General features: G+C 54.3%; 2 protein-coding genes across 4 annotated transcripts in view; one reads left to right on the top strand and one right to left on the bottom strand.

Annotated features, from left to right (window-relative positions):
• Window positions 1-565: 565 nt before the first annotated feature.
• WWOX (WW domain containing oxidoreductase) lies at window positions 566-23378 on the bottom strand. Of its 3 annotated transcripts, none has more exons than XM_076053929.1 (9): window positions 23115-23376; window positions 19100-19164; window positions 14436-14663; window positions 13229-13419; window positions 10963-11069; window positions 8384-8472; window positions 6517-6601; window positions 5509-5776; window positions 566-4248 (listed from the first exon to the last, which is right to left on the bottom strand). In XM_076053929.1, the coding sequence occupies exons 1-9, from the start codon at window positions 23130-23132 to the stop codon at window positions 3782-3784; spliced, it is 1518 nt and encodes a 505-aa protein (XP_075910044.1). In that variant the 5' UTR covers window positions 23133-23376; the 3' UTR covers window positions 566-3781. The 3 variants fall into 3 exon arrangements, with proteins under 3 accessions (XP_075910044.1, XP_075910045.1, XP_032836142.1); XM_076053930.1 differs by having other exon boundaries at window positions 4048-4248; window positions 6416-6601; window positions 23115-23378; XM_032980251.2 differs by having other exon boundaries at window positions 4048-4248; window positions 6416-6601; window positions 14436-14493; window positions 23115-23366.
• Window positions 4231-25185, top strand: part of LOC142906343 (uncharacterized) — a 107245-nt gene continuing 86290 nt past the window's right edge. Inside the window, exon 1 of the mRNA XM_076053931.1 lies at window positions 4231-4732. The gene's annotated coding sequence lies outside the window, so the exon portion shown is untranslated. The remainder of the gene's footprint in view (window positions 4733-25185) is intronic.

Below are 25185 nucleotides of genomic sequence, written 5' to 3'. Positions count from 1 at the left end.
CCCAGTGGGGGGCATTCCTGGGCACTCCGAGTGGGGGGCATTCCTGGGCACTCCGAGTGGGGGGCATTCCTGGGCACTCCGAGTGGGGGGCATTCCTGGGCAGGCCCAGAGGGGGGCATTCCTGGGCACTCCGAGTGGGGGGCATTCCTGGGCACTCCGAGTGGGGGGCATTCCTGGGCAGGCCCAGTGGGGGGCATTCCTGGGCACTCCGAGTGGGGGGCATTCCTGGGCACTCCGAGTGGGGGGCATTCCTGGGCACTCCGAGTGGGGGGCATTCCTGGGCAGGCCCAGAGGGGCATACCCGGGCACAGCAAGGGGGTGCACAGCTTGTGGCAACGGCCAGTCATGTCAGGCGACTGATGGCACCTGGCTCTGTCCCGTGACCTCCTCTGTCAGCGAGCCATCGACACTTCACGCGATGGCCTCAAAGTGCACCTGGCCTGGCACACGCCACCGTCACTTAGTGGAGAATGGGGGCTGCTGTTGTTGTTGTTGTTTATAATGTTTAACCCCCCCCCCCCGCCCCCACTGCCCCAACAAAACGGGAGACTCCCTCTCTGAGAGATTGGCTTTGCCGGGCATTTAATTAAATTTTACGTTGCAACAACGCACGGTCCGTCGTGCTTTAACAACAATCATATTTACAGACGCCTAAGTGTCGTTGCAATGGAATAAGACGGCGAGCGAGGGGCGGGGGAGTCCGGCCACAGCGAGCACAGCCGTCGAGACGAAACACGAACCGCACGAAAATCGCCCGGGTCGCTGAAACTGCAATGTCCGATTCAGGGGTCACGCCCGCTGTGGATAACCCGGGTTTGCTCCCATGATGGACCACGAAGCTATCCGTCCCACCCGCATCATTTATCTATTTACATAAAGAGTGCTCGACAATTCATTCGCAAAAGTCACGACACCGCTTACGGCACCGTGCATTTGCGACGGAACATCGCGGCGGAGGACCGAGATCTCGAAACGTCGTCCTTCCGAGGCTCGGTGAAGCATTCCGTGGCGATCCCCCCCCCCCCCCCTGTGTAGCCCTAGCGGACTGTTGGGGCGGGGGGGGGAAGCGCCGTTAGCGAGCGGCTATTAAGGCCGGCAACGTCACGAGATGGGGTGGGTGGCCAGCACTACGCCCGCCAGCCGTCGTCTCCCCACTGTCGGTGTTTAGGACACACCGCTCGTTTTGAGGCCGAGTCGACCTAGGGGAGTAGGCCCAGGACCGGTTCAGACAACCGTCGCCGCTGTCGGCCGGCCGCAAGCGGGAATCGAACTCGGGTCGCTGGGTTCGTAGCGCAACGCACGAACCACGACGCTGTACCGCTCACCATGACATCATCCCCCACATGCATGTGCTTGCCGCAGCCGGTTCTGCCCATCCTTTGAGGGCGGTGACCTGGCGCTGAAAGGTGATATCGGCGCTCGCCGCGTCTTGCCGAGGTCCGTGGTTTGGCGCTAGGCGACCGACCGTCCGGCCGGTGGGTTTGGCCGGCCCGCCCTGGTTAATCCTGCGTCCGCGGACTTCACCGTGGAACGTTCCGAGATCCCGCGACGACATTCGACAAGGGTAGGGCGACATTGCCTTGCCTTGCCGACGTCGCGGTCCAACATTGGGGAAAAATGGCACCGCATGGACGGGGGGGTCAAATCAATCGGGGCGACACATAGCAAGGTCGCCCACCCACCCCCCCCCCCCACGACCGCGAAACTACAGCGGGCGCCTTGTGAAAAACCCAACGCCTGCCTTCGCGATGATCGCCCTGCGCTCGGAAGAACGAGAGCGCCAATAGCGGCCACACGTACTCCACTACAGGGGCTCCTCTACTTACGGACGCGCTAGGTTCCAGAGGTCTGTTCGTAAGTCGATTTGTTCGTAAATCCAACTTTACTCCTGTCGATTCCAAACGCGTTGTACGGATGTGTAAACTAAACACGGGGAATGGCTTTAAAAGTTGAATAATCTCCTGTACATGTAGATGCCACTGGGTTCTTCACGTTCTGCAGACGTGGATGTCACCGCCGCCATCTATTGCGCGGCGGTTGAACTTACGACCCTCGGTCGGAACGGGCACCTTGACGTACGGACAGGGTTTGTTCGTATCTCTGAAAGTTCGTAAGTTCGAATGTTCGTAAGCAGAGGAGTCCCCCGTATTGTTGTTTGTAAACATTGCCCAAGGTTCGTAACAGGCCGTCACCGAATCGCAATTTCCTACTCCGGTAAGTTCCGCTTTATATTATACAGCGGCAGAGGGCGTGACTTAACATGATAACAGCTCGCCGCCTTTCCAACGCGCAGTTGCGCAAGGTCATAACCGTCTTTGATCGCACATTATCTCACTTCCACCTAGTGGAAAAATACGGGAATTAAAAAAAACAAACCACATTGCCGTGAGAGTCGGAAGAGCCACGATTATTTGTTGACGATTCGGCTTCGAACGGAACGGAACCGACGCGGGTTTTTACAGAATCGTTACACACGGTGCTCGTGAAACGAAGCTCGCAAAACGACATCACAGATCCTGACCCCAGCTAACCCCAGCATCGAATCGTCGCAGCGCAGCGCGGTGGCGGCGGCAGCCTTAACACTCGCGCGGTTCCACGGCAACAAGGGCCTGGGTTCGATTCCCCCACCTGACGCCCGTGTGGAGTTGGCGCGTTGCCTCTCCCGCACTCGTTCTGCGTGGGGTGGAGAGGGGGGGGGGTTTTCTCTCCCACAGATTAAAAAAAAACACCACCACAACTCGATGTGACTGCTGGAAAAAAAATGTAACCTGCATGTTACTCCATTGGGATCACACAGCAGCAACAGCAGTAGCAGGCGCCCACAAATAAAATGTTTTCGAGACTCTCCTGTGTAAAACAAGCATAGAAGAAGTATTAATAATAATAATAACAATCGTTGAATGATGGCGAACAAAAAACAATGGCTTTACCCTTTCTGGCATGAACACGGGGGAGGAGGGCCTTTGGACGTTCACACACCAAATCAGACGCCTATTTGCAAGGCATCGGGTCTACAACATTAACCACGCAGACTTGTGGTGAAAATAAAGATGCACAAGTACGCTTTGGTGATGTTATACACTGCCCGTGAAAACCGATTGGCCTACACCAGACAGAGCCTCTTTTGTGGCTTCTGTCTCACCGGTGCTCAAGATCTAAGGCGATCAAGAAGGCAAAATTCTTAACCCATGCCCCTAATGCTTTGGTGGTTACATTGTCCTGGTGTTGCTCGCCATTTTGGCTGCCTTTGACCTCTAGCACCGGCGATACAAGGCCATTAAAGATCAGTTTCAAGGAACGCGCGTACAGTACGAAAGCGTATTTGTTTGAATGCTGCACCACAAGTCCGTGTGGTTAATTATTATTAATCAAAACTATTCCACTATTTTGTTCTTTTACCAGGTAAGGCCCACTGAGCTGCTTAGCTCTTTTTGGGACGCGACCGGGCTACCACAAACGATAGCTCAAGGAAGTTGCTTCTCGTCCGGTGGAAATGTACAGCAGCCAAATACCCTGCACGCACGTCGACTCTTAACCGTGGAGGGAAAAAACCGGAGGACCCGGAGAAAAATCCAAGCGACCACGGAGAGATAGGACACGCAAGCTCCAAATATGCGTCAGGGTTGGGATTGAACTCATGGCCTCCTGTATACCAGGCGACGTTGTTAACATCTCCTATCCACCGTGATGATCATGAGAGAGAGAGACACTAACTGAAAATACAGAGCAGGCGTCAGGGTTGGGACTGAACCCACGACCTCCTGTATACCGGGCGACGTTGTTAACATCTCCTATCCACCGTGATGATCATGAGAGAGAGAGAGACTCTAACTGAAAATACAGAGCAGGCATCAGGGTTGGGACTGAACCCACGACGTCCTGTATACCGGGCGAGGTAGTTAACATCTCCTAACCACCCGCTGCGCCAGTCTGCGTATTTTTTAATGCCGGAACACTTGCAAAAAGTGAAATAATACAAAATTAAAGTAGACAACAACAACAACAAATATTGATCAACGCAACGATTCCCCAGACCTGGCCGCCGCATCAGGCACTGCCTCCGGGCGGCAGCGGCCCCATCCGCTCGCTCACGAGGCGCTCGCTGAGCTCCCAGAGGTCCCGCGCCAGCTCCTCGCTCTGTGCGGCGGCGGACGGCAGGCAGCGGCAGCAGTTGTTGAAGTACATGCCGCTGGCGCCGTGCAGCTCGGGCGCCGTCGCGCAGTAAACCGCCGTGGCCGCCGCCTGCTGCTGCTCGTCGCGTGCACGTGCGTGCGTGTGTGTGCGTGTGTGTGCGTGCGTGTGTGTGTGTGCACGTGTGTGTGTGTGCGTGTGTGCGTGTGTGCATGTGTGTGTGTGTGTGCGTGTGTGTGTGCGCGTGTGTGTGTGTGTGCGTGTGTGCGTGTGTGCATGTGTGTGTGTGTGTGCGTGTGTGTGTGTGTGCGTGCGCGTGTGTGTGTGTGTGCGTGTGTGCATGTGTGTGTGCGTGCGTGTGTGTGTGTGTGCATGTGTGTGTGCGTGTGTGCGTGTGTGTGTGTGTGTGCATGTGTGTGTGCGTGCGTGCATGTGTGTGCGTGTGTGTGCGTGTGTGTGCGTGCGTGTGTGTGTGGGGAGCGGTAGTGTAGCGGTTAGCGCTACGCTGCGCGATGAACCCGGCAACCCGGGTTCGATTCCCGCTCACGGCAAACACCACCAGTGACGATTATCTGAACCGGTCCTGGGCCTCCCCCCCTAGGTCGACTCAGCCTCAAATTATTACCTGGTGCGGTGTGTAGTAAACATCTCGACTGGTGAGACAAAGGCGGCCGGGCGTGGTGCTGGCCACCCACCCCCTCGTGCGCCGTGATCGGCCTTCACAGGTGCTGCTCGCTAACCGCACTTGCCCCAACAGACTGTTCAGGCTATACGGGGGACCTTTGTCTTTGTTTGTGTGTAGACGCACACGAGAGATCCCCCGTTTAACTGAACACGTGGTAGGCATTCGCGACCAATGTTCGTCACAATAAAGGGGGTTTTTGTTGGGGTGAGCTCACGTTAATATAAATGTTGTGTCGTTAAAGCCAGAATCACCACCACCCAACACGGCCGATGGGTAAAGGTTTGTCACGTATACACGAAAACGTGTCAATTAGTGGTAAACCCACACCGTTGATAACTCGAGCACCACGATGTTTCCCGTCGGCGATCTTACCCTGGTGTAAAACTACAGTAAAACCTTGGATTGCGCAGCATAATTCGTTCCGGAAACGCGTTTGTAATCCAAAGCACTCGTATATCAGTCGTGTGATCACGTGACGCTTGGCAGACAAAGCGTGCACTATACGTACTACTCGTATTGCAAGACCCTCGCTCGTTTATCAAATCAATATTTATTTTTTAAAAAATTTTGCTCGTCTTTTGCGAAACACTCGCAGACCAAGTTACTCGCAATCCACGAGGTTTCACTTTACTAACAACAGATTAACGCTTTGAGAGACAAAGCCCTCCCGCTGCAGCGGCAGCGAGCCTTACCGGGGACTTGGTGAACGGGCGGGCGAGCTGGAAGAGGAGGCGGTAGGCCCAGGAGTGGCGAGCGAGGCGTGTGGGCACCATGTTGCCCGGGTGCACGGCGTGGGTGGCGACGTGCAGCGGCGAGAGGCGCACGTGCAGCGCCAGTGCCAGGAGCAGGGTGCACAGCTTGGAGCGGTTGTAGGCGAGCGCCGGCCAGTGGTCGGAGCGCGACGCCGGCGACAGGCGCGACAGATCCACGCGGAAGCCGGCGCCGTCCAGCTCGGGGAACCTGCGGGAGCGCACGGAGGGACGGACGGACGGGCGGACGGAGAGACAGACGGGCGGACAGACGGACAGATGGACAGAGAGATAGACGGGCGGACGGATGGACAGAGAGACAGACGGACGGACGGACAGACTGGCGGACTGACAGAGAGACAGACGGGCGGACGGACAGATGGACAGAAAGATAGACGGGCGGATGGACAGAGAGACAGACGGGTGGATGGACAGACGGACAGATGGACAGAGAGACAGACGGGCGGACGGACAGAGAGACAGACGGACAGATGGACAGAGAGACAGACGGGCGGATGGACAGAGAGACAGACGGGCGGACGGACAGAGAGACAGACGGGCAGACGGATGGACAGACGGACAGATGGCAGACGGATGGACGAATGGACGGGTGGACGGACAGACGGACGGACGGACGGACATCGTATTCACGCGGGAGGAATCCGATGAGCTACAAAGCTCTTTCCCACCGATTTCCAGCAGGGCAGGCGGCGCCTCCGATCGCGCTAACCGATACATTTCCACGGGGGGGGGGGGGGGGGGGGGGGGGAAAGCAAAGAAAAACACCCGAGCCTTCGTAGGCCCGGAGGAGGGACCGCCCGGAAACTTTCCGACCGACCGACCGTCACACCTGTGCGACTCGGACGAGACGAGCACGACCCGCGCCGGCGCCGAGCGCACCAGCGTCTCCTGTAGCAGGCGCAGTAGGTAGAAGTGGCCCAGGTGGTTCACCTGGAAGGTGGATTCCAGCAGGTCCTCCGTGAGGCTCCAGGGCGCCGCAAAGACGGCGGCGTTGCACACCGCCACGTGCAGGGGCCTGGCACGCCGTGGCGGGGGGGGGGGGGGAGGCGGGTCGGGGTCGGGGGTCAACGGCATCGTCGTCGTCGTCGTCGCTGTCGCCAACAGCAATCGCGGCTGCAGCACGAGCATCAGCGTCGAGATCATCGCTGTACACAGCTTTTATCGTCATCATCATCACCAGCAGCAGCAACACCATTAGCACCATCATCATCATCATGATCATCATCGTCGTTGTCATCATTGTCATCAAAACCCGTGGAGTCAGAAATGGGTTCATCCCGACTTCCCGGACGTAGCCCCGAAGATGCTCGGTGCGGTTTCAAGCGGAACGTCGCCCCCCCCCTCCCCCCCCCTCCCCCCACCCCCCCCACCCCCAGTGTCGATCCGGCCGTGAGAATCGTTCCTCCGCCAGTTCGCCGGCGGCGAGTCGAGCCGAAGCAACGGGCGGACGGCGATCGGCGCGTCGGCAAATGCTCGCACACCGCGTGGCGAGGAGTGGGACAAAATCCCTCCTGAGATGTGTCCAAACCTGGTGGCCAACTACAAGAAACGTCTGACCTCTGTGATTGCCAACAAGAGTTTTGCCACCAAGTACTAAGAGGGGTCAAATACTTATTTCCCTCATTAAAATGCAAATCAATTTATAACATTTTTGACATGCGTTTTTCTGGATTTTGTTGTTGTTATTCTGTCTCTCACTGTTCAAATAAACCTACCATTAAAATTATAGACTGATCGTTTCTTTGTCAGTGGGCAAACGTACAAAATCAGCAGGGGATCAAATACGTTTTTTCCCTCACTGTACATAAGTAGTAGCTACTCCATGCGGAGCTACTTTAGCTGCGAGGATCATCCGGCACTGGGTGTGGGGAGGCCGGTTGGTGGGCACAGGCGTTACTAAAAAGATCTCCAAAATTCTAAACAGACACAAGATCCTGGTCCGGTTCAATACAGTACACAAAATCCGTGACCTGATCCCATCCGTGAAGGATGTCGTTCCTGACTTACAGTACCCCGGGGTTTACAAATTGAGCTGCACCTGTGGTGACTGCTATATCGGGGAGACGAAGCGACATGTCTCTGACCGAATTCGCGAGCACAAATCAGATTTGAAACACGGCAGAACGAATTCTTCTGCCGTGGCTGATCACTGTTACAACGCTGTGGGTGATCACGATATAATTTTCTCCGATACCAAGGTTCTCTGCAAACCCACGGGTTTCTATCAGAGATTTGTTCACGAGGCAATTCAGATTTACAAACACAGACACAATTTCAACCGAGAAGATGGTTTAAAATTAAGCAACCATTGGAAAGATGTTCTAAATCGAACCAAACGTTAAAGTGATTTTTAATGGTACAGTATGTTTATTCAATTAGTGGCATCCCAAACTCTCACGGTGGTATTAATGTATTTTTTTATGCCAATTCCAAGCTTGCACAGCTTTACATTTTACGCTAATTCCTTTGTCAAGGCGTTTTTTTCTGTTTACCCCCCCCCCCCTCACAGCTTAAAGGAGGCAACCTGCGCTTGACTTTCTTCACTCCAACGCTGTCCTCTGGACAGGTCCCTTCACCTGATGAAGGCCACTTGTGTTGTGGCCGAAACGTCGTGATTTTTTGTTGCTTTGTTTTTTTTTTACCTACGTGACTTTACCGAATAGAACCAAAGAGCACAGCAATCACGGTGGGTGCCTGGGGATGGAGCGGGCGACGGTGGTGGGGGTCTTGAGGGAGGAGCGAAGCCGGACAGGAAGGGTGCTCGCTGAGTAAATGTTAACACGGAGCGGTCGCTCACAGGCGCTGGGAGATGAAGCTGGCGGCGCACTCCCGGACGCTGCGCAGCGACGACAAGTCCAGCGGCAGCACGTCCACCTGAGCCTGGGGCTGGGGAGCAGACGGAGAGAGAGGCAGAGAGACAGGCAGAGGGACGGGCAGAGGGACAGAGAGACAGGCAAAGAGACAGGCAGAGAGACAGGCAGAGGGACAGGCAGAGGGACGGGCAGAGGGACAGGCAGAGGGACAGGCAGAGAGACAGAGAGACAGAGAGACAGGCAGAGAGACAGGCAGAGAGACAGGCAGAGGGACGGGCAGAGAGACGGGCAGAGAGACAGAGAGACAGGCAGAGAGACAGGCAGAAGGACGGGCAGAGAGACAGGCAGAGAGACAGGCAGAGAGACAGAGAGACAGGCAGAGAGACAGGCAGAGAGACAGGCAGAGAGACAGGCAGAGAGACAGGCAGAGAGACAGGCAGAGAGACAGGCAGAGACGGTTAGAACGCGCCGTAATTTCCATCATACGCCCAGCAGGTACCCAGCATATATCCACACTCACACACATACCCACACACACCCACACATACCACACACATACCCACACATACCACACACATGCCACACACATACCCACACACATACCCACACACATACCCACACATACCCACAGACATACCACACACATACCCACACATACCACACATACCCACACACATACCACACACATACCACACACACCCACACATACCACACACATACCCACACATACCACACACACCCACACATACCACACACATACCCACACATACCACACACATGCCACACACATACCCACACACATACCCACACACATACCCACACATACCCACAGACATACCACACACATACCCACACATACCACACATACCCACACACATACCACACACATACCCACACACACCACACACATACCACACACATAATCACACATACCACACACATACCACACACATACCTACACACATACCCACACACATGCCCACACACATGCCCACACACATACCCACACTCACACACACATACCCACACTCACACACACATACCCACACACATACCCATACCACACACATACTCAGCACATATCCACACTCACACACATACTCAGCACATGCCCACACACACATATACCCACACATGCCCACACACACTCACACATGCCCAAAAAACACTCACACATATACCCACACATGCCCAAACGCACACATATACCCACGCATGCCCACACGCACACATATACCCACGCATGCCCACATACACTCACACATATACCCACACATGCCCACACGCACACATATACCCACGCATGCCCACATACACTCACATATATACCCACACATGCCCACACACACTCACACATATACCCACACATGCCCACACACACACACATACCCACACATGCCCACACACACTCACACATATACCCACACATGCCCACACACACACATATACCCACACATGCCCATACACACACATATACCCACACATGCCCACACACACACACACACATATACCCACACATGCCCACACACACACACATACCCACACATGCCCACACACACACATATACCCACACATGCCCACACACACACACATACCCACACATGCCCACACACACACATATACCCACACATGCCCACACCCACTCACACATATACCCACACATGCCCACACACACTCACACATATACCCACACATGCCCACACACACCCACACACATACCCACACATGCCCACACACACACATATACCCACACATGCCCCCACACACACATATACCCACACATGCCCACACATGCCCACACATGCCCACACACACACACACATATACCACACGTGCCCACACTCACACATATACCCACACATGCCCACACACACACATATACCCACACATGCCCACACATGCCCACACATGCCCACACACACATATACCCACACGTGCCCACACACACACATATACCCACACATGCCCACACACACACATATACCCACACATGCCCACACACACACATATACCCACACATGCCCACACACACACATATACCCACACATGCCCACACATGCCCACACATGCCCACACACACATATACCCACACATGCCCACACACACACATATACCCACACATGCCCACACACACATATACCCACACGTGCCCACACTCACACATATACCCACACATGCCCACACACACACATATACCCACACATGCCCACACATGCCCACACATGCCCACACACACATATACCCACACATGCCCACACACACACATATACCCACACATGCCCACACACACACATATACCCACACGTGCCCACACACACACATATACCCACACATGCCCACACACACACACACACATATACCCACACGTGCCCACACACACACATATACCCACACATGCCCACACATGCCCACACACACATATACCCACACATGCCCACACACACACATATACCCACACATGTCCACACACACTCACACATATACCCACACATGCCCACACACACATATACCCACACACACACATATACCCACACGTGCCCACACACCCACGAGCAGCACGTACCCACTCGCTGGTGATGAGCTGTGTGGCGTGGGCGCCCCTGGCGGCGTCCCGGCACGCTAGGAAGACTCGCGCTCCGTGCAGGGCGAGAGAGCGCGACGTCTCGAAGCCTGCGAGGCCGGTGGTGGTGGTGGTGGTGGTTGTGGTGGTAGGGGGGGGGCGGCACACACGTGACCACACACAGACAAAGGTTCCGCCCGCGTAGCCCGCAGCGGATGACGGGGCAAGTGCCGTGAGCGAGCGGCGACCGCGAAAGCCGGACGGCGCACGCGCGTGCGGTGAGCACCGCCGAAAGTCTCCGCCGTGCTGATGTTCACGGGCTGCATGAGCCGCTCATTGAAGGCCGAGTCGACCCACGGGGAGGGCAGGCCCAGTGCAGATATTCGGTGTTGGCTGCGAGCGGGGATTGAACTCCACCCCCCCCCACAAAAGACAAAGATCCCCCGTGTAGCCTTAACAGACTGTAGGGGCAAGTGCTGTTAGCGAGCGCCTATGAAGGCCGGTAACGGTACACGAGGGGGTGGGTGGCCAGCACCACGCCCGACCGCCTTTGTTTCCCCAGTGGCGATGTTTACACATCGCACCAGGTACTACTCATTTGAGGCTGAGTCGATCTAGCGGAGGCCCGGGACCGGTTCAGATAATCGTCACTGGTGTTGGCCGTGAGCGGGAATCGAACCCGGGTCGCCAGGTTCATAGCGCAGCGCGCTAACCGCTACACTACCGCTCCCCACACAGACACATACACACTCACTCTCTCTTCTCCCACTCACCCACTCGCTCACCCACTCCGCACCGCCGATTAGCACGGTTGGCCACGTATGGTGCGGAAGACGTTCAACAAGCATACAAAGACAAATATACATACACTCACTCACCCACTCTTCCAACTCACCAACCCACTCACCTACTCGCTTACTTACCCACTCACCCACCCACCCACATACTCAATCACTTACCCGCTCATCCACCCAATCACTCACCTATTCACTCACCCATCCACTCACCCACCAAATTCCTCACCTCCTCACTCATCCACTCACCCACTCACCCACCAATCCACTCACCCACCAAATTCCTCACCTCCTCACTCATCCACTCATCCACTCACCCACCAATCCACTCACCCACCAAATTCCTCACCTCCTCACTCATCCACTCACCCACTCACCCACCAATCCACTCACCCACCAAATTCCTCACCTCCTCACTCACCCACTCACCCACTCACTCACCAATCCACTCACCCACCAAATTCCTCACCTCCTCACTCATCCACTCACCCACTCACCCACCAATCCACTCACCCACCAAATTCCTCACCTCCTCACTCATCCACTCATCCACTCACCCACCAATCCACTCACCCACCAAATTCCTCACCTCCTCACTCATCCACTCATCCACTCACCCACCAATCCACTCACCCACCAAATTCCTCACCTCCTCACTCATCCACTCACCCACTCACTCACCAATCCACTCACCCACCAATTTCCTCACCTCCTCACTCATCCACTCATCCACTCACCCACCAATCCACTCACCCACCACATTCCTCACCTCCTCACTCACCCACTCACCCACTCACCCACCAATCCACTCACCCACCAAATTCCTCACCTCCTCACTCACCCACTCACTCACCAATCCACTCACCCACCAAATTCCTCACCTCCTCACTCATCCACTCACCCACTCATTCACCAATCCACTCACCCACCAAATTCCTCACCTCCTCACTCACCCACTCACCCACCAATCCACTCACCCACCAATTTCCTCACCTCCTCACTCATCCACTCACCCACTCACTCACCAATCCACTCACCCACCAAATTCCTCACCTCCTCACTCACCCACTCACCCACTCACCCACCAATCCACTCACCCACCAAATTCCTCACCTCCTCACTCACCCACTCACCCACCAATCCACTCACCCACCAATTTCCTCACCTCACTCATCCACTCATCCACTCACCCACCAATCCACTCACCCACCAATTTCCTCACCTCCTCACTCACCCACTCACCCACCAATCCACTCACCCACTCACCCACTCACCCACCAATCCACTCACCCACCAAATTCCTCACCTCCTCACTCACCCACTCACCCACCAATCCACTCACCCACTCACCCACTCACCCACTCACTCACCAATCCACTCACCCACTCACCCACTCACCCACTCACCCACTCACTCACCAATCCACTCACCCACTCACCCACCAATCCACCCACCCACGCACCCACCCCACTCACCGATCCCGCTGCTGGCGCCGGTGACAAGCGCGACGACGCCGCTGAGGTCGCGACCCTGCAGCACGTCGAGCGCCGTGCTGCTGCCGTCGAAGCGCTGACGGAACGCGGTGGAGGAGGAGCGAGCAGCCCCCGGCTCCTCCACGGGGAACGCGAGGCGCGGGTCCACGAACGTCGTGCGCCCGTTGATGTGGCTGCTCACAGGGCGCGCGGTGGCCAGAGAGAGAGAGAGAGAGCGAGAGATAGAGAGAGAGCGAGAGAGAGAGCGAGAGAGAGAGAGCGAGAGAGAGAGGTAGCGAGCGAGAGAGAGAGGTAGCGAGAGAGAGAGAGAGCAAGTGAGAGAGAGAGCGAGAGAGAGAGCGAGAGAGAGCGAGAGCGAGAGAGAGAGGTAGCGAGAGAGAGAGCGAGAGAGAGAGCGAGAGGTAGCGAGAGAGTGAGAGAGCGAGTGAGAGAGAGAGAGCGAGTGAGAGAGAGCGAGAGAGAGCGAGTGAGAGAGAGCGAGAGCGAGAGAGAGCGAGTGAGAGAGAGCGAGAGCGAGAGAGAGAGAGCGAGAGAGAGAGCGAGAGCGAGAGAGAGCGAGTGAGAGAGAGCGAGAGCGAGAGAGAGAGAGCGAGAGCGAGAGAGAGCGAGTGAGAGAGAGAGAGAGCGAGAGAGAGCGAGTGAGAGAGAGCGAGAGCGAGAGAGAGCGAGTGAGAGAGAGCGAGAGCGAGAGAGAGCGAGTGAGAGAGAGAGAGAGAGAGCGAGTGAGAGAGAGCGAGAGCGAGAGAGAGCGAGTGAGAGAGAGAGAGCGAGAGCGAGAGAGAGAGAGCGAGAGCGAGAGAGAGCGAGTGAGAGAGAGCGAGAGCGAGAGAGAGCGAGTGAGAGAGAGAGAGAGAGAGCGAGTGAGAGAGAGCGAGCGAGAGAGAGAGAGCGAGTGAGAGAGAGAGAGAAAGAGGTAGCAAGAGCGAGTGAGAGAGCGAGTGAGAGAGCGAGAGAGTGAGAGAGAGAGGTAGCGAGAGGTAGCGAGGACGACGTCTCAAGGGCGTTGCTAGGTGGAGGAGGAGGAACCCGCAGACGAGCGGGGAAGCAGCAGCAGCAGCAGCAGCCGCCACGCGTTGGTACGCGCCTGTATGTCGAAGCGTGTGTTGAACTCGACGTCGCGAGCACTCGGCGTGCCCGCGACAAAGGGGCGAGCGAGCGAGCGTGCGTGCGTGCGTGCGTCCGCACTCACTCCGTGAAGAAGACTTGGCCCTTGGCGTCCACGAGCTGCTGCCACCCGTACGGGAGCTCTGTGGCGAAGAGAGGGGCGCCCGCTGAGCCGGCCCGCGAACGTTCGCTCGTTGTGCCCAGGCGAGAGCCTTGCCGAGGCTCAAGGCTCGCGTCCCGGAGCGAGGGAGGGTTCTGCCAGGGTTTCTCAGTAGTGGCGGGGGCGATGGTGCTGCTGTTGTTGCTGTTGTTGCTGTGTGATCGAAATTGAGTAACCTGCAGGTAATTTTCTATCATTTGGAATGTTGTTGTTGTTGTTGTGTTTCGTTGAACACATAGTCGGCTTTCGTGACCAGCATCATCCATAAGAGGTTTTTTTTTGGGGTTAGAGCGCGTGAATATATAAATGTTGTGTCGTTAAACCCGCCACCACCCGACACAGCCAAGTAGTGAGGGTTGTCACGTAAATAGAACATGGCCAATTCGTCACTAGTACAGCACCACCAGTGTGTTGGAGAGCCAAGCCACAACATTTACAATCCGATTACGACTTTTGCCAGAAATTACAACCAGCTTCATCAGGCGACAGCCAGATTTGTGGAGAAATCCTCCTGTTTTAAACCTTGTTGTGGCTGATACCGGTATAATTGCGTGCGGGGGTTTAGCAATGGAGTTAAGTGGAGAACCCGGAGGAAATTCATGCAGAACAGTGGGAGATCATACAAACTCCACTCACTCACTCTGTAGAACAGGGGGAGATCATACAAACTCCACTCACTCACTCTGTAGAACAGGGGGAGATCATACAAACTCCACTCACTCACTCTGTAGAACAGGGGGAGATCATACAAACTCCACTCACTCACTCTGTAGAACAGTGGGAGATCATACAAACTCCACTCACTCACTCTGTAGAACAGGGGGAGATCATACAAACTCCACTCACTCACTCTGTAGAACAGTGGGAGATCATACAAACTCCACTCACTCACTCTGTAGAACAGGGGGAGATCATACAAACTCCACTCACTCACTCTGTAGAACAGGGGGAGATCATACAAACTCCACTCACTCACTCTGTAGAACAGGGGGAGATCATACAAACTCCACTCACTCACTCTGTAGAACAGGGGGAGATCATACAAACTCCACTCACTTACTGTGTAGAACAGGGGGAGATGACACAAACTCCACTCACTCACTGTGTAGAACAGGGGGGGATCATACAAACTCCACTCACTCACTCTGTAGAACAGGGGGAGATCATACAAACTCCACTCACTCACTCTGTAGAACAGGGGGAGATCATACAAACTCCACTCACTCACTCTGTAGAACAGGGGGAGATCATACAAACTCCACTTACTCACTCTGTAGAACAGGGGGAGATCATACAAACTCCACTCACTCACTGTGTAGAACAGGGGGAGATCATACAAACTCCACTCACTCACTGTGTAGAACAGGGGGAGATCACACAAACTCCACTCACTCACTGTGTAGAACAGGGGGAGATCATACAAACTCCACTCACTGTGTAGAACAGGGGGAGATCATACAAACTCCACTCACTCACTGTGTAGAACAGGGGGAGATCATACAAACTCGACTCACTCACTGTGTAGAACAGGGGGAGATCATACAAACTCCACTCACTCACTCTGTAGAACAGGGGGAGATCATACAAACTCCACTCACTAACTCACTCTGTAGAACAGGGGGAGATCACACAAACTCCACTCACTCACTCTGTAGAACAGGGAGAGAAAACACAAACGCCACTCACTGTAGAACAGGGGGAGATCACACAAACTCCACTCACTCACTCTGTAGAACAGGGAGAGAAAACACAAACTCCACTCACTCACTGTAGAACAGGTGGAGATCACACAAACTCCATTCACTCACTAACTGTGTAGAACAGGGGGAGATCATACAAACTCCACTCACTCACTGTAGAACAGGGGGAGATCACACAAACTCCACTCACTCACTGTGTAGAACAAGGGGAGATCATACAAACTCCACTCACTCACTGTAGAACAGGGGGAGATCATACAAACTCCACTCACTCACTCTGTAGAACAGGGGGAGATCACACAAACTCCACTCACTCACTCACTCTGTAGAACAGGGGGAGATCACACAAACTCCACTCACTCACTGTGTAGAACAGGGGGAGATCACACAAACTCCACTCACTAACTGTGTAGAACAGGGGGAGATCACACAAACTCCACTCACTCACTCACTCTGTAGAATAGGGGGAGATCATACAAACTCCAGTCACTCACTCTGTAGAACAGGGGGAGATCACACACACTCCACTCACTCACTGTGTAGAACAGGGGGAGATCACACAAACTCCACTCACTCACTGTGTAGAACAAGGGGAGATCATACAACTCCACTCACTCACTCTGTAGAACAGGGGGAGATCACACAAACTCCACTCTCTCACTCTGTAGAACAGGGGGAGATCACACAAACTCCACTCACTCACTCTGTAGAACAGGGGGAGATCACACAAACTCCACTCACTCACTGTGTAGAACAGGGGGAGATCACACAAACTCCACTCACTCACTGTGTAGAACAGGGGGAGATCATACAAACTCCACTCACTCTGTAGAACAGGGGGAGATCACACAAACTCCACTCACTCACTGTGTAGAACAGGGGGAGATCATACAAACTCCACTCACTCTGTAGAACAGGGGGAGATCACACAAACTCCACTCACTCACTGTGTAGAACAGGGAGAGAAAACAAACTCCACTCACTCATTCACAAAGATCCCCCTCCCGCACCGTGTTAGCCTTCTGTGTGTGTCGAACCCAACCGAGTGATTTTTTTTGTAGGTAAATTAAAACACAGGGATTGTTTGGCCAACACCGGTTACATTGTGTCTGTATCTGTGTGTGTGTCTGTGTGTGTGTCTGTATCTGTGTGTGTGTCTGTGTGTGTGTCTGTATCTGTGTGTGTGTCTGTGTGTGTGTCTGTGTGTATGTGTGTCTGTGTGCGTGTGGGGAGCGATAGTGTAGCGGTTAGCGCGCTGCGCTATGAACCTGGCGACCCGGGTTCGATTCCCGCTCACGGCCAACACCAGTGACGATTATCTGAACCGGTCCTGGGCCTCCCCTAGGTCGACTCAGCCTCAAATGAGTACCTGGTGCGGTGTGTAGCAAACATCGCCACTGGGGAGACAAAGGCGGTCGGGCGTGGTGCTGGCCACCCACCCCCTCGTGTGCCGTGCCCGCCTTCATAGGTGCTGCTCGCTAACGGCACTTGCCCCAACAGTCTGTTAAGGCTGCACGGGGGATCTTTGAATCTCTTTTTAGCTGTGGGATATTAACGGAGAACCCGGAAGGGCAGAGCAGGGGAAGGACATTTGACCGTCACTCAGAGAGGCGCCCGAGCCGGGAGTCGAATCCAGTCCGCCACCGCGGTGCCACCCTGGCGCCTTAATGAGTTGAGGGCGGGCGGGGGGGGGGCGGGGGGAGCGGGGGGGGGACAGAGGAGGCAACCTGCGGTGCTCGAGCCAAACGGGGGCTCTCCACTTGGCACGGGCCGGCGCGTGGTGAAGTGTGGTCAGACGAGCCACCGCACCTCCCGTTAGCGGGCTTGGCTGCGCGGGGATGGGGGAGGAAGTTCCACGTACGGTGCACACACGTACGGCGTGGGGAGGGCTCTTGTACAATGGCAAAGAGCTGCGCGTGCCTTGCTGACGTCGTCATGACGTGAACCCACGAACGTTCAGGGTGCCTCACCACGTTTCCTTGGCTTCTTGTGTGCCAGCGATTCAAAAAGAACATGCTCGCATAATGATGATGACCGTGACGATGGTGATGGGCACATCGATGATGACAATGAAGATAGTTACGATCATGATGACTGTGGTGTTGATGATGACCAAGACGAGGCGAGATGTTAAACTACCTCGCCTGGTATGCAGGAGGTCGTGCGTTCGATCCCGACTCTGAAGCCTGCTGTATATTTGGAGTTTGCGTGTCTCTCTCTCTCTCTCATCATCATCACCACGGTGACTAGGAGATGTTAACAACCTCGCCTGATATGCAGGAGGTCGTGGGTTCAATCCCCAACTTGATGCCTGCTGCTGTATATTTGGAGTTTGCGTGTCTCTCTCTCTCATCATCATCACCACGGTGACTAGGAGATGTTAACAACCTCGCCTGATATACAGGAGGTCGTGGGTTCAATCCCCAACTTCATGCCTGCTGCTGTATATTTGGAGTTTGCGTGTCTCTCTCTCTCTCTCATCATCATCACCACCACCACGGTAACTAGGAGATGTTAACAACCTCGCCTGATATGCAGGAGGCCGTGGGTTCAATCCCCAACTTGATGCCTGCTGCTGTATTTTTGGAGTTTGCGTGTCTCTCTCTCTCTCTCCCGTGGTCGCGTGGATTTTTCTCCGGGTCCACCAGTTTTCCCCTCCGCATTTAGAATCAACGTGCGTTGGGAGAGTTTGACTGCGATACATTTTCCACGTGATGATAAGCCACTTCGGTGAGCTATCATTTGCGGTGGCCAGGCCGCTTGTAAAAAAAAGAGCGATTTAGCTCAGTGGGCCTTACCTGGTGAAATAAAAATCCACGGTGAATGACGACGGTAAATATGGCAGAGAAGATGATCATCATGACGACGACGATGATGATGAACGCTCACCTCCAGCCACCTTCTTGCGTTTGCCAGTCTTGGGGTTGTCCCACTGGGTCTTCTGCTCTGCGTGACTTTTGAGTGGAGGCGGGCGAGAGGGGGAAGAGGAGACAGAGTTACCCGCGGAAGCGGCCGCAATCATGTCCAACCACAACGATGATGACCAGGCCACTTTGGTGAGCCATCGTTTGTGGCCCGGTTGCTTCTGAAAGAATAAGTTAATACCTCCGTGGGCTTTGCCTGGTAGGATGGTGGATGGTTTATCGTTGTGTTTGTTTGTGTTTGGGTGATGCTGAAGTTTTCGTGACTGCAGGTATCCACAGCCTTTGCTTCTTTTCGGTAAGGTCCGCGTAGGGGGTGGAAAACAAAGTAAATTAAATCACGACGTTTCGGGCGCAGCTCAAGTGCCCCTGTCATCAGGTGGAACAGCCACAGCAATCAACAATTGCCGAAGTGGGCAATTGTTGCCGTAGCGGGCAAATGTTTTTTGCTGTGGCTGTTCCACCTGATGATGGGCACTTGTGTTCCGCCCGAAAACGTCGTGATTGAATTTATTTAGTTGTATACCTACTACGTGGACTTTACCGAACAGAACCAAAGGGCACGCGTGTTTTTGTAGCCGAGTTTGTTGCTGTAACGTTCTTACCCCGTGCCCCGACTGGGCATCTGCGGAAAAAAAAGAGCTAAGTCTGCCAATTAAATGCTAATTTTTATGCTAATTCCTTTGTCAAGGCGCTCTGTTTCTTCTCACGCAGCTTAAAGGTCACGGTCTGATCTTGGCTGTGTTCGCTCCAGTGCTGTCCTCGAGACAATCTCGTCCCTTCACCTGATGAAGGCCACTTGTGTTGTGGCCGAAACGTCGTGAGAATTTTATTGTGTTATTTTATTTTATAAATGTATTATTTTATTCTCATTCTACGTGACTTTACCGAAAGAACCAAAGAAGCTTTATAGCTCATCGGATTCCTCCCGTGTACCATCCTGAGAATCGTCGAGGGGTGGTGGCGGCGGCAGTGCAGCGTGTGACGCGCGCGCAAAGCAAAGGGGGCCTTGGGTTCCGATTCCCGAATGGGGTGCTGCCTTTGCCCGTGTGTGGCGTTGGTGTTTTCTCTTTCTCTCCCTCTTCCGCATCGCCTTCCTCTGGGTTCTCCAAATTTCCTCCGGAAACTGAAAAAAATAAACTAAGCAAACCCTCGCCCCGCACGCACGGCGTTACGTTCAACTTCTTTCGCACCGTGCCAATCGGAGGTAACTGGAGGCGGCCAATGCCACATCTCCAATGCTGAAATGTTGACCTGCCCATGACTTGATTGGGATCCCACAGAGCAGCAGCAGCAGCGATATTGCCACCACCCCTCTACCCAGCCACACCCTACTGGCAGACGAACGTAATGCACACCTGACAACCCACACGGTCTAGCCGTATTCTTGTGCAGGGAAATCGAGGTTTCAGGTCCATACGATGGCCTACAGCCGTCTCCATACGGGCACAAAGATTTGTCTATCTGTTTGTGTTTCTCCCTTGTGATGTAGGATGAACGTTGAGATTTAAAAGGGGCACGGGGTGACCAATAAGGTCTGAGTTGGTCTGTAACAAGTTAGTGCACTGATAAGGGGTTAACAGGGATGGCAAAGGAACAGCTGCCACTTGGGGTGCCCTATGGTAGACTCTACACAGCGGCAGCATCGCCCCCCGCTGTGCAAAGCTGGCAAAGCCCCCCGTGACAAAAACAAAAGAGTTGATACATCGGTGAGGTTTTTCCTGGGTAACAGTCATTGTCGTGAATGCAGACAAAATATCAAATCTAGTGAGAGAAGATGGGTTCCTAGTATTTGGGGCGCCGCAGTGGCTAGGAGATGTTGACTACCTCGCCTGGTATGCAGGAGGTCGTGGGTTCGATCCCGATCCTGACGCCTGCTGCTGTATATTTGGAGTCTGCGTGTCTCTCTCATCATCATCATCACGGTGGCTAGGAGATGTTAACTACCTCGCCTGGTACGCAGGAGGTCGTGGGTTCGATCCTGATCCTGACGCCTGCTGCTGCTGTATATTTGGAGCCTAAGTGTCTCTCTCTCATCATCATCACGGTGGCTAGGAGATGTTAACTACCTCGCCTGGTATACAGGAGGTCGTGGGTTTGATCCCGAACCTGACGCCTGCTGCTGCTGCTGTATATTTGTAGTTTACGTGTCTCTCTCTTTCCCCGAGGTCGTGTTGAATTTCCTCCGGGTCCTCCAGGATTCACATCACGCGTTTATCGAGTATTCGGCTGCCACGGTAAATTTCCACGTGACGATGATGACGGCGATACGCCGTTTCGTTGAGCTATCATTTGTGATGGCCCGGTCGCTTACGGAAAATATCAATTCGTATTCTTTGGGCCTTTCGGTAAAGTCACGTAGATAGGTTCAAAGACGACCGCTTGTGTTGCGATGGCAACATCGCGGCTTTTTGTTATTTACTTTGAACCTATCTACGTGGCTTTAACCCAAAGAAAATGAATTCTTGCAGTCACGAAAGCTTTAAGTGAAGATCAGTATGGCTCAGTGGAGTCTTACCCGATCAAATTTAAAACAAAGTCAAATCGTTTGTTGTCGTAACTTGCTGACCCCAGTACCCATATTGGACATCTGTGACAACAGAGCTTCACAGCTCATCGGATTGCTCCTCCTGCAGCCTAAATACATAGATTTAGATTCTGCAGTGCCGACACTGCGTGGTCTGTGCTGTGTTTCACTGCGCTGTGTTTCACTGAGCTGTGTTTCACTGCGCTGTGTTTCACTGCGCTGTGTTTCACTGCGCTGTGTTTCACTGCGCTGTGTTTCACTGCGCTGTGTTTCACTGCGCTGTGTTTCACTGCGCTGTTTCACTGCGCTGTGTTTCACTGAGCTGTGTTTCACTGCGCTGTGTTTCACTGCGCTGTGTTTCACTGCGCTGTGTTTCACTGCGCTGTGTGCCACTGCGCTGTGTTTCACTGCGCTGTGTTTCACTGAGCTGTGTTTCACTGTGCTGTGTGCCACTGCGCTGTGTTTCACTGCGCTGTGTTTCACTGAGCTGTGTTTCACTGCGCTGTGTTTCACTGCGCTGTGTTTCACTGCGCTGTGTTTCACTGTGCTGTTTCACTGCGCTGTGTTTCACTGCGCTGTTTCACTGCGCTGTGTTTCACTGCGCTGTGTTTCACTGCGCTGTGTTTCACTGCGCTGTGTTTCACTGCGCTGTGTTTCACTGCGCTGTGTTTCACTGCGCTGTGTTTCACTGCGCTGTGTTTCACTGCGCTGTGTTTCACTGCGCTGTGTTTCACTGCGCTGTGTTTCACTGCGCTGTGTTTCACCGCGCTGTGTTTCACCGCGCTGTGTTTCACCGCGCTGTGTTTCACCGAGCTGTGTTTCACCGCGCTGTGTTTCACCGCGCTGTGTTTCACCGCGCTGTTTCACCGCGCTGTTTCACCGCGCTGTGTTTCACTGAGCTGTGTTTCACTGCGCTGTGTTTCACTGCGCCGTGTTTCACTGCGCTGTGTGTCACTGCGCTGTGTTCCACTGCGCTGTGTACTGCCCTGTCCCGTGTGTACTGTCCCGTGTGTACTGTCCCGCGTGTACTGTCCCGTGTGCGCTGTCCCGCGTGTGCTGCTCCGTTCTCTCCCGACCCTCCCCCCCACCCCTCAGAAAAATCAACACATTTTAAGAATCGAAACCAAATCGATTTCTCGACGCCGCTCTCGCTTCGCGATTCCGAGCGCGCACCACGGAGAGAGGGGGGGACGGCAAAATGAATCGATTCGATTCCCGGCGCTCACCGTGCCCAAATCGATCCGGCGATTTTTCTTAATTTGTTCGTTGTTGATGTTCAAAGTTGTCGTCCTCACCCCGAGCACGAGGATTAAAAAAAACACATCTCTCTTTGTCGCGGTCAAAATCCGTATAAGCCACGAAGCTCGTTCACCACCCCCCCCCAGCCCTAAACCCCGTACACACGGATGTTCCAGTACGTCAGTAACAACCTCCCCCCCCATCCCGTCCCGCTCACTTGACGTAGTAAATCCATCCGTCCGGCGTCGACCGCTCCTCCCAGGCCGGCGGCAGTTCGTCCTCGCTGTCCGTGTCGTCCAGGCCCGCGTAGCGAAGCGCCGACATCGTCCGTCCGCGGGGCACGGGCGGAGTCGGTGAGGAGAGGAGAGGCGTCGGCGGGTCCGAGGGGTGGACGTCACCAATTGCTCACGCAACTGGAGGACCCCGACCTAACATGGCCACCAGTTGTGCAACTGTAGGGGAGTTTCCCCCCACCTAAGATGGCCACCAGTTGTGCAACTGTAGTGTTTTCCCCCTCCCCACCCCCACCTAAGATGGCCATCAGTTACTCGCTCGTCTAGCAGGCGAGGTACACCCCCCCCCTCTTGATGGCTCACAAGTTATTCACCTATAGGAAATTCCCCCCACCTAACATGGCCACCAGTCACTCACTGATGGGCAGCTTCCCCTACCTAAGATGGCTACCAGTCACTGTCGCGGTTCCCCTCCCTAAGATGGCCGCCGGTCATTCACTGTCGTGCAGGTGCCCTACCTAAGATGGCCACCAGTCATTGCGTGCAGGTTCCCCCCAACTAAGATGGCCACAAAGTCGCTCACCTGTCGGCTGGATGTTCGGATTCACGAACGCTTCCCTTTCCTTTCCCAGTTGGAATGGTGGTGGCGGGCTCGGTTGCTACCGTTGCGAAGGTCAAACGAATTATCAAACGTCCCACCAACGTTCCCTTCGGGCTCGGAAGTCTCCGCCGGGTTCGCTGCGCTAACCACTGCGCCACCGCTCCCCAATATAATACACAGCGCTGTCCAGGGTGGCCCAGATGTTTTGTGACCCAAAAATAATTAATCCCAAAAATCCCCCCCCCCCTCCCTTGCATATTCATTTACGTTTTCAATAAACCTTACTTTAAAAAAAACATCACGTTTTAGATATTGAAATGTGAGTCACAATACATCTGGACCACACCTGTGTGTGTATACACACACCTAACAACTCCAGGGGCATCTCACTCCTACGTGTGCATGGAAAGGTCCTGGCAAGGATTATTCAACATCGCCTTGCCAGGCACGCCGAGGAGGGGCTTGCGGAGCCCCAATGCGGTTTCAGGAAAGGGCGGTCCTGCACAGATGCCATATTTTCTGTCCGTCTGCTACAGCAGAGGTGTAGGGAATTCCAACAAGACCTACATCTCTGCTTTATTAACCTGGTCAAGGCCTATGATTGCTTTATTAACCTGGTCAAGGCCTATGATACCATCAGTAGGCCTGGCCTCTGGGTTGTTCTTCGTGCTTTCGGAGTCCCTGACCCTCTGATCACGATCATTAAGGACCTTCATGATGGTGAGTGAGCCCGGGTAAAACTACGTGGCCGGGAGTCAGAGCCATTCCCTGTACACCTTGGGGTGCGACAGGGGTGTCCTCTGGCTCCCACATTATTTAACATCTATTTTGACCACGTAGTTCGTGAAGCCTTCAATAGCTGTACCGGAGGAATTTCCATTTGGTACAGATATAATGGGAGGCTGATCGATGCCCGGGTGCGGTCCAGGGATGGCTCCCCATTGGTCAACCACGTTATGTATGCCGATGATTTGGTAATTGCTGCTCATTCAGAGGAGTTGGAGACGCTGCTGCTGAGACTGGAGCGTGCCACTAAGAGATGGGGCCTTACCATCAGCCCCCCCAAAATGAAGCACCTGCCTGGGTATTTTGTACCATCGGACACTCCACCCCCACAACTCCCAATCGGTGATGGGACAGTTGTGGAGAGAGTGGAGAGTTTCCCATACCTGGGCAGTGTGCTCATGACCGGCTCTGGTTTAACAGCAGAGGTCTCACTCCGAATCAGTCGAGCGGCAATATCTTTTCATCGGTTGCGTAACGCTGTGTGGAAGCTACCTGGGTCTGTCGCTCAGCACGAAGCTTCAGGTCTTCTCGGCCACGGTCATTCCCTTCCTTCTCTACGCTTGCGAAACGTGGACCCCCCTAATGGAACATCTTCGCCGGGTAGAAACATTGAGGCTGGCCTGCCTAAGATCCATCCTGGGTTTAACCAGGCTGGATTGTGTGAGCTC

The sequence above is a fragment of the Petromyzon marinus genome, chromosome 63 (genome assembly GCF_048934315.1).
Source record: "Petromyzon marinus isolate PM22_M1 ecotype Great Lakes invasive population chromosome 63, UKy_Petmar_22M1.pri1.0, whole genome shotgun sequence".
Taxonomy (NCBI): domain Eukaryota; kingdom Metazoa; phylum Chordata; class Hyperoartia; order Petromyzontiformes; family Petromyzontidae; genus Petromyzon; species Petromyzon marinus.
The sequence above is the reverse complement of the archived record's forward strand: the minus strand, read 5'-3'. Positions and strand labels throughout refer to the sequence as shown.